The sequence below is a fragment of the Littorina saxatilis genome, linkage group LG10, assembly GCF_037325665.1.
Source record: "Littorina saxatilis isolate snail1 linkage group LG10, US_GU_Lsax_2.0, whole genome shotgun sequence".
Lineage (NCBI taxonomy): Eukaryota > Metazoa > Mollusca > Gastropoda > Littorinimorpha > Littorinidae > Littorina > Littorina saxatilis.
In genome coordinates, this window is record NC_090254.1 from 36,133,636 (window position 1) to 36,142,992 (window position 9,357).

Genomic DNA, 9,357 nt, shown 5'->3' on the forward strand with positions numbered 1-9,357 from the left:
TATTTTAATTAGTCTGACTTGCACACTAAGTTGTATCATGTTATTTTGAAGTATAGGGGACTTTTTACAGTGATTCGTGAAGGCCTCTCCACTGGTCCATATTGGGCGCCCAGGCTCCTAATATGGACCATTTGTGATTTTTTTCTGTATTTAATTTTTGCTGAATGTCTATCAAAGCTATTTTACTCTAATTAGGCCTCACGGTTAACCTAAGAGAGAAGGACTACCAAACACAAAATGAAACTTCTTCCCAAGAAAACAAGCTAGTTACCAGCATGAAACAAAAAGCGGTCCATATTAGGAGCCCTTCCCCTACATTTTAATCTATTTGAAATGTAAATTCTGATTAGCATATTGATAACTTTAACTTCAACTGCAGAAACTTGTCATTAGTAATGGAACTAACGAGAATTAACCGGAAGTTCATTGTTCCCCAACAAACCTTCACCTTGGGTCAGTTAAATATGCTGTGTCACGGCCACGGGGTCAGGACCGCAAGTCGTAAATAATTATTTACTTCTAGCCGAGACCGTTTGGTGCTATCAAAATGTTTATTCACCAAGACTTTTTTTAATTTATTTTTTATTTTTACAGAATCCCGAACATGACGTCAAGTCTAAACGTAATGAAGTTATGACGTAAGTCTGTGATGATGTCATCTTTCCGCCTCTTTGTTTGCATGGCGCCGACAGTTGAAGACCGAAAACCCTGACGAAAGATGTCTGATGCCTCCAGCCTGCGCAAGACGTGTCCTTCGTGTGAATAGGACTGAGCCAGTCAGGTAAGTCATTATTTGTACTTCTTCTTTCCTCTGCTACCACCACATTTGTTTGTATTTTTGTTTTGTTTGTGGTTCTCTGTTTCGATGCAAACTATCCTTTGCTTTGTTTTATCCTGTCCATCGTTTCATTTTTGTTTGTTTAAAAAAAAAGATCTTTGTACCCGAACAGATAGTATTCCATGCAACACATCTTCCAGCACTCGACTCTGCGTGTGTATTTAGTGTGTGGGGCGGGGATATAGCTCAGTTGGTAGCGCGCTGGATTTGTATTCAGTTGGCCGCTGTCAGCGCGAGTTCGATCCCAGGTTCGGCGGAAATTTATTTCACAGAGTCAACTTTGTGTGCAGACTCTCTTCGGTGTCCGAACCACCCCCCGTGTATACTACATTGGGTGTGCACGTTAAAGATCCCACGATTGACAAAAGGGTCTTTCCTGGCAAAATTGCTTAGGCACAGTTAATAATTGTCTACCATACCCGTGTGACTTGGAATAAGGCCGTGAAAGGTAAATATGCGCCGACATGGCTGCAATCTACTGGCCGTATAAAATTTCATCTCACACGGCATCACTGCAGAGCGCCTAGAACTGTACCCACGGAATATGCGCGATATAAGCCTCATTGATTGATTGATTGATTGATTGTGTGTGTGTGTATGTGTGTCTGTGCGTGTGTGTGTGTGTGTGTGTGTGTGTGTGAGTATGTATGTATGTGTGTGTGTGTGTGTATGTGTGTGTGTGTGTGTGTGTTTATGTCACTGTGTGTGTCAATGTGTGTGTGTGTGTGTGTGTGCGTGTGTGTGTGCGTGTGTGTTTGTGTGTGTGTGTGTGTGTGTGTTTTGATTCCTTCTTTTTCTTCTTCTTCCGTAGAGGACTGGGTTCTTGCGAACGTCTCAGAGTCCTGCGGTTGAGTCACTGTTCATTTAAAAATAAATGTAGATTCCCTTTTGAATTTCGTTTGTTTTATTTTTTGTAAAGCGGTTACAATACAGAGTGATGTCAAGAAAACGTGCAGATGAGGATTACGACGTTTTCAGAGCCTCATCCTTTCTTTCCTTGTCTTGAAATATTAGCTGTATACTTGGCATCTTCCTGCACCCAATGATCAGCGTCTTCACACAATGCATAATTTGTACAAACATTTTTTGTTTCATTTTTACGATCAAAACCCATAACTTTGGTGACATTGCTTAATGCTTTGGTTCTTACTTTGATTTTTTTTCTCCACTGAATGATTTGTTTGTTCTGCCGAAAAAAGCAAAAGTGTCCACCAAAAACTAACAGTGGTGCTAAAAACTGAATTAAATGGCAAACTTGGAGCTCAGATGACACCAAACTACACCATTTGGGTTCTTTGGAGAAAACAAATTCGGAGGGCGGGGGGGGGGGAAAGAGGGGGGGGAGGGCATGCCCCCAAAACCCCCTAGTTAGGCTACGCGCGTCGTGCCGTCAACTTGACGCTTCGCGTCTTCGATTGCTATTACTTAAAACATTTCAGCCGTTTTTACTGTTCAATTCCTGTGCCTGTTAGTGTTAAACGTTTCATACTTTTTATTTCAGCAAGCGACTGTGAAGACCGCTCTTCATCTCCAAACTCCACGAATACGAAAAGAAGTCGGGGGGAACATACAGAAGTCATGCAGAGCGTCATGTCCGGTCACGTGTTTCGCGGAGTCGTTCTGGTCGCGCGGTCAAAGTTCATCCCGAGGCTGACCCCACTTTCTGGGACACGGTCACAAGATCAAGGCCCTTCAAGGTCGTCGTCGGACAACCTCGCTCAAGCAAGAGCACAGAGCACACTGGTGACCGACAAGTCACGCGGGAAACTCACAAACAAGGCTAAGGATGCTGCGGCTAAAACGTCCACTTCGCAGACCCTGACACCGCCGGAGCCCGTGCCGCCGGTTTTCAGCAGGTTGGTGGACTGCAGACATCAAACACTTGACTTTTAACATGGTTTCCTTCCACAACCATCGGAGATGATGATGACGATGCTGCTGCTACTGATGACGATGATGATTGATGATGATGATGATGATGATGATGATGATGATGACGATGACGAAAATGATGATGATGATGATGATGATGATGATGATGATGACGATGGTAATGCTGCTGCTGCTGCTGTTACTGCTGATGGTGATGATTGATAACGATGATGATAACGATGATGTTGATGATGATGATGATGATGGAACTTTATTTCAGAGTCACGGGAAGAATGTGTACACGTTAATTTATGGGCAAAATCCGATTCTTTCCCCTAAGTTACAGGAGTGCATCTCAGCAGGCGTCTGGCGGAGGGTCAGCACCAGGTAAATCTGGAGTGACGGGCAAAGGCCCACCAGCGGGCGCTCCCCAGGCGTTTACCAAAATTCCACCAAAGCCCGCTCCTAAGGCGTTTACCAAAGTACCACCAACGGGCGCAGCTCAGCCCTCTATTACGGGTTCCCAAACGGGCCAGCAATTCATCCCAGGATTGATGCCTTCAGATCTGACCCCAAAGGACGTGGAGGGCTATCTGCACGCCAAACCATTTGAGGAGATTCCTGGACCCACCAGCCTTGCCCAGAGCATCCCCTACGCCGGCACTCGCCTGCTCTTCTATCCTTTTAGTAAGTCCTTGTTGTTGGAGGAGGAAGAATCATTATAATAATAATGGACACTTATTAATCGCCCCTTCTCACCAGAGACATTATGAACTCTTGTCAAACAACACACAAAACAACAGTGCACCAATTTTCGTACCCTTACTTTAACATTCATTCCCATGTAATTTCATTCCAATTTTCTATGCCATTAAAGTCACTCAACTTGCCTGTCTCGCACTTTTTTTTCAGATCAAAGATTTTGTTTTATAGGGGTCACGTGACCGCCTTCCAAATAAGGGTACCCCGAAAATAGACCTGACAAAAAGCCCCACCTAAGATACCAATGACAAAACCGACAACAATTCAGAACAGGAATAACTTGGAAACTTTGACAAACAGTGAGAAAGTTCAACCAATTATCTATCCAGAAAAGTTTCGCAATTTTACGTATTTTACGTTTTTCCGGTGTTATGCCATTTCTGCTGATTCTAACCCTGCAATTTTAATACATTTGTTTGATAGAAATCCTTAGCTTGTCAAGGGTCTGTAGCTTATAAAGAAATTTCAGTGAGTATTTTGTTAAGATTCCTTGGACATCAGCTAAGTATCGGCTACACACACAAACTCACACACATTTTGGTCTGACAGGCAGCTACAAGGTGGAGAACTTGGGCGACATGGTGTCACGCATGCAGGCGATCTACGGCTCCGTGTTCCGCGCCAAGATGGGCCAAGACTGGGTCGTGGTGATCGACAACCTGCAGGACATCCAGCACGTTGTGAAGGCCGGTCAGCTGGAGGCAGAGAGAGGCGTCAAGCCCGTCGTCAAGCGCAGCCTCGGCGTCTTGGAGAAGTTTCCCAAGAGGATCCAAGACTCTTCTCTGTCCTGGTGGTAGTGAGTATGTCTTCCTCTATTGAAAGGGGATGAGATTTTGGAGAAGCTGTCATGCCCCTAATGGTGTAACCGTGAGGCGTTAAAACAACATTTATCATCGGAGAAGCTGCCTTAGAGGATCCAAGGCTCTTCTCTGTCCTGGTGGTAGTGAGTATACGGACAATTTCTTCCTCTATTAAATGGTGAATACGTTTTGGAGAAGCTGCCTTAGAGGATCCAAGACTCTGTCCTGGTGGTAGTGAGTATACGAACAAGTTCTTTCTCTATTGAAACGTGAATGAGTTTTGGAGAAGCTGCCTTAGAGGGTCCAAGACTCTTCTTTGTCCTGGTGGTAGTAAGTACGGACAATTTCTTCCTCTATTCACGACTTGCAGGAGCCCGTGACCCAGCATGATTGACAGACCCAAGGTGAAGGCCATACGGTCTGTAGGGGGATCAAGAACTTCTGGTTAGAAGACACGTGGAAAAAACTCGTGTAAACTTGGGTTGCTTTGACAGATTGATCAGCACACTTCTTCTTCTTCAGCGTTCCAGAAATTCAGCACACTATAACTCCCAAACCCTACTACAAGTCGTGTAATTAAAAGGTACGGAGTTTTGTAGAAGTTGCCTAAGAGGGTCCAAGACTCTTCTTTGTCCTGGTGGTAGTGAGTATACGGAAAATTACTTCCTCTATTGAAAGGGGAGGAGTTTTGGAGAAGCTGCCTAAGAGGATCCAAGACTCGTATTAATTGTCCTGGTGGTAGTGAGTACGGACAATTCCTTCATCTATCAAAAGGGAAGAAGTTTACAGGGCGAGATTCTATCTCGGCTGTAACGGACGATAACAATTCCATCCAGTAATTGATAATTGAAGGTTGTAGCGCCCTAATGGCAGCGACTTCCTCGAGCAATAGAGAAACAAAGGGATCGTCGGACGAGATTCTCTGTCGTTGTTGTAGCGCTGGAATGGCAGCGTCTTTCTTGAGCATTAAAGGGATCGTCGGACGAGATTCTCTGTCGTTGTTTTAGCGCTGGAATGGCAGCGTCTTTCTTGAGCATTAAAGGGATCGTCGGACGAGATTCTCTGTCGTTGTTTTAGCGCTGGAATGGCAGCGTCTTTCTTGAGCATTAAAGAGATCTTCGGACGAGATTCTCTGTCGTTGTTGTAGCGCTGGAATGGCAGCGTCTTTCTTGAGCATTAAAGGGATCGTCGGACGAGATTCTCTGTCGTTGTTGTAGCGCTGGAATGGCAGCGTCTTTCTTGAGCATTAAAGGGATCGTCGGACGAGATTCTCTGTCGTTGTTGTAGCGCTGGAATGGCAGCGTCTTTCTTGAGCATTAAAGGGATCGTCGGACGAGATTCTCTGTCGTTGTTGTAGCGCTGGAATGGCAGCGTCTTTCTTGAGCATTAAAGGGATCGTCGGACGAGATTCTCTGTCGTTGTTGTAGCGCTGGAATGGCAGCGTCTTTCTTGAGCATTAAAGGGATCATCGGACGAGATTCTCTGTCGTTGTTGTGGCGCTGGAATGGCAGCGTCTTTCTTGAGCATTAAAGGGATCGTCGGACGAGATTCTCTGTCGTTGTTGTAGCGCTGGAATGGCAGCGTCTTTCTTGAGCATTAAAGGGATCGTCGGACGAGATTCTCTGTCGTTGTTGTAGCGCTGGAATGGCAGCGTCTTTCTTGAGCATTAAAGGGATCGTCGGACGAGATTCTCTGTTGTTGTTGTAGCGCTGGAATGGCAGCGTCTTTCGTGAGCATTAAAGGGATCGTCGGACGAGATTCTCTGTCGTTGTCGTGGCGCTGGAATGGTAGCGACTTTCTGGAGCAGTATAGGGATAGTCGATTGGGATTCTCTGCCCCGGTTGTAGCACGAGTAACGACTTAAATATCCATTGATAGAGACGTTGTGGGATCGTTTTGCCTTTTATATTGTGGACAGCATATCTTGCGTCCTAGCTACTCGAAGAAGTGTGTCCAACGACTTAAATGTCCATAGATAGAGACGTTATGGGATCGCTTGGCCTTTTATAATGCAGACTGCGTATTTTGCGTTTGTGCAGCGGCGGTCCTAGCCACTCCAAGAAGTGTGTCCAAGCCATCGTCCATAACCTGAGCAGCGATACGGCGTTGTCCCAAATTCTGGCGGACGAGGAGTCCATGGCTGACGACTTTGTCCAGGGTTTGGACAAGATGCAGAGCTCGCCCGAGCATGTGCAAAATCTCTTCTACAGATTTACTTTTGAAAGTGAGTGCAACCTCAAAATGGAGCGATAAAGAAAAAAGAAATGAAAAAGAAAGATGCACCAAAAACTACTACAATGAACTGCGACAGCCTGCCGTTTCTGTAAAGATGCAGTGCAGGAGTCACAACATAGAGAGCCAAGATTTGTCTTTTTTTGTGTCGCAGATTACGATATAAACAACCAAAAGTTTCACACACCTATCTCGCAGATGCCTACACATACCTTCAGTGTTGTCAGCTAAACGAAACTTCATGCGGTTTGCCAGTCGGCATCTCCCGCCACAATGAATGTAATGAACATTTCCCGTGATCCCGTTCCTGGGGCTGAAGGCTGTGTGCAGTATGCCAACATAGACCCACATACCACCTTTTACAATTTTCTTACGTAATCAAACACAATATCTTGACGTAAAGTACCCAAAGTGCAAAGAGTTCTCCTTCCTGCCGAGACGAAAAGTCTTTCATGTAGGCGTTTGACGTAATTAGTTCACGTGCGGGACCTCATGTGAGCCTGGTCGAGAGCGATTCCTCCCTGCCCGGAGACAGACACAAACCAATTCGTAAAATTATTGCAGTTTTTGACTCACCTGAATAGTTGGTAAGTAATAGGATTCATATAATATTATATCTCCGTCTGTATGCGTCCGTCCGTCCCTTTGTCCCACTGGCAATGGACACAAAACTTAACGTTGAGGTTATCTCGGATGTTTTTTCAAGCTAGACCTCTGAAACTTTGCAGACTTTTAGGATTTAATGATCTCACGAAGTGACCCCAGTTTAGTTGACCCTCGTCACATTTTAGGGTCACAGCGGGGTCATGTTAGTTTCATAAAAACTTAACGTTGAGGTTACCTCGGATGTTTTTGAAGCTAGAGCTTTGAAACCTTGCACACTTCTAGGGTTTGATAATCTCCCGACTTGACGTAAGTTTGATTGACCCTCGCCAAGTTTTGGAGTCACAGGGGGTCATGATCGATTGATAAGAACTTAATAACATTGACGTTATTTCAGATGTTTTTAAAGTTAGACCTTTGAAACTGTGAACACTTCAAGGGTTTGATAATCTGTCAACATGACCCCAGTTTGGTTGACTCCCGTCACATTTTGGGGTCAAAGCGGGGTCATGTTTGTAAAAACTTTACGTTGATATGTTCTCAGTTATTTTGGGAGCAAAAGCCTCCAAATTTCACACAATTGTAGGTGTTAATAATCAGCAGACATGACCCGAATTTGGCTTGTTTTCATTAAATGTTGGAGTCTCAAACATGAAAATGTTTTCTGGAAAAGATTTTCACCACTGAAAATGTCCACTGAGCTATAAAGGATATTAGTCTTGACCTCTTGAAGCTATGATGTCATTGTTTGATTTGGTCAGTCTTGGCTGGACTATTGATGATGACATCATGTTATGATGTCATAGTGTCAGAAATGAGGTCACCCAAGTGTCTTGAGTGTTACATATTTTGTCTGGGCTAGTCAAAACTCAATTAGGTCAAGAAAATGAGTAATTATACTTGTTAAAACTTTAAAAAAAAAAAAAAAAAGTAAATAAAAATTTGGTGGATGTTGAGAATGTCAGGCTAATGATGGTGGTCGGGAGGAGGTTGGGGGTTGTGCCAGTTTGAACATGTGAAATATTCTTAGGTTTGAATAACTAAAAGATCACATAAGGAGTTCTCTTGAACATTAGTTTATGAAGCTGGAACAGCTTTTTTGGGGGTGGGGTGGGGTGGGGTAGGGGGGGGATGAGGTCATAGGTAGTGGAATCCTCCTTTTAAGACCTACAAAACCCTGAGAAAATCAGGTCTTATAATGGGGGTAAACTTGCAGAGGTTATGAACAGAATATCTTGGAAAACAGGGTCTTGAACATGTCTTCATGGGGGTTTGGGGCCTTAAAAGGAAGGGCGCCTTCCGAGGGGTAAGGTGGTTCAGGGAGGGGCGGGGGTAACGAAGGTGAGTCGTGTGCAAGCATTTGCCTTTCTTGTTGACTCATTGAATGACAGTCAATGACACTTTTTTTTTTTTAAACGGATTATATCTGTCTGACGCACGACTGAAAGCTCTGTGCACCTGAACTGGACAGGTTCAGTAACTTTAACCTTCGCCGGTCGTCGTTGGTCCGTGTGGACCCAGAAGGGTGTTTAATTGCAATATCTCTTAAACCAGTTGGAATTTTTTGAGTCACTTGAGAAAAAGTGACTCTATGTAATCGGTCAGTGTTAGTCTGTCCGGCCGGCCGGCCGGCCGTCCGTAGACACCACCTTAACGTTGGACTTTTCTCGGAAACTATCAAAGCGATCGGGCTCATATTTTGTTTAGTCGTGACCTCCAATGACCTCTACACTTTAACGATGGTTTCGTTGACCTTTGACCTTTTTCAAGGTCACAGGTCAGCGTCAAAGGAAAAATTAGACATTTTATATCTTTGACAAAGTATCTCGGAAACTATCAAAGCGATCGGGCTCATATTTTGTTTAGTCGTGACCTCCAATGACCTCTACACTTTAACGATGGTTTCGTTGACCTTTGACCTTTTTCAAGGTCACAGGTCAGCGTCAAAGGAAAAATTAGACATTTTATATCTTTGACAAAGTTCATCGGATGTGATTGAAACTTTGTAGGATTATTCTTTACATCAAAGTATTTACATCTGTAGCCTTTTACGAACGTTATCAGAAAAACAAGGGAGATAACTAGCCTTTTCTGTTCGGCAACACACAACTTAACGTTGGGCTTTTCTCGGAAACTATAAAAGTGACCGGGCTCAAATTTTATATGAACGTGACTCATTGTGTTGTGAATAGCAATTTCTTCCTGTCCATCTGATGCCTCATATAATATTCAGAACTGCGAAAGTGACTC

At 44.1% G+C, this 9,357-nt stretch overlaps 1 protein-coding gene across 2 annotated transcripts in view; it reads left to right on the top strand.

Moving 5' to 3' along the window:
* The first annotated feature begins 635 nt into the window (after positions 1-635).
* Positions 636-9,357, top strand: part of LOC138978701 (1,25-dihydroxyvitamin D(3) 24-hydroxylase, mitochondrial-like) — a 21,484-nt gene continuing 12,762 nt past the window's right edge. Inside the window, exons 1-5 of one of the 2 annotated variants that reach the window (XM_070351494.1) lie at positions 636-781; positions 2,340-2,694; positions 3,051-3,397; positions 4,022-4,268; positions 6,312-6,496. In XM_070351494.1, the coding sequence (XP_070207595.1) occupies positions 2,417-2,694; positions 3,051-3,397; positions 4,022-4,268; positions 6,312-6,496 (1,057 nt within the window). In that variant the 5' untranslated portion in view covers positions 636-781; positions 2,340-2,416. The remainder of the gene's footprint in view (positions 782-2,339; positions 2,695-3,050; positions 3,398-4,021; positions 4,269-6,311; positions 6,497-9,357) is intronic. The other variant, XM_070351495.1, reaches the window with a different exon arrangement.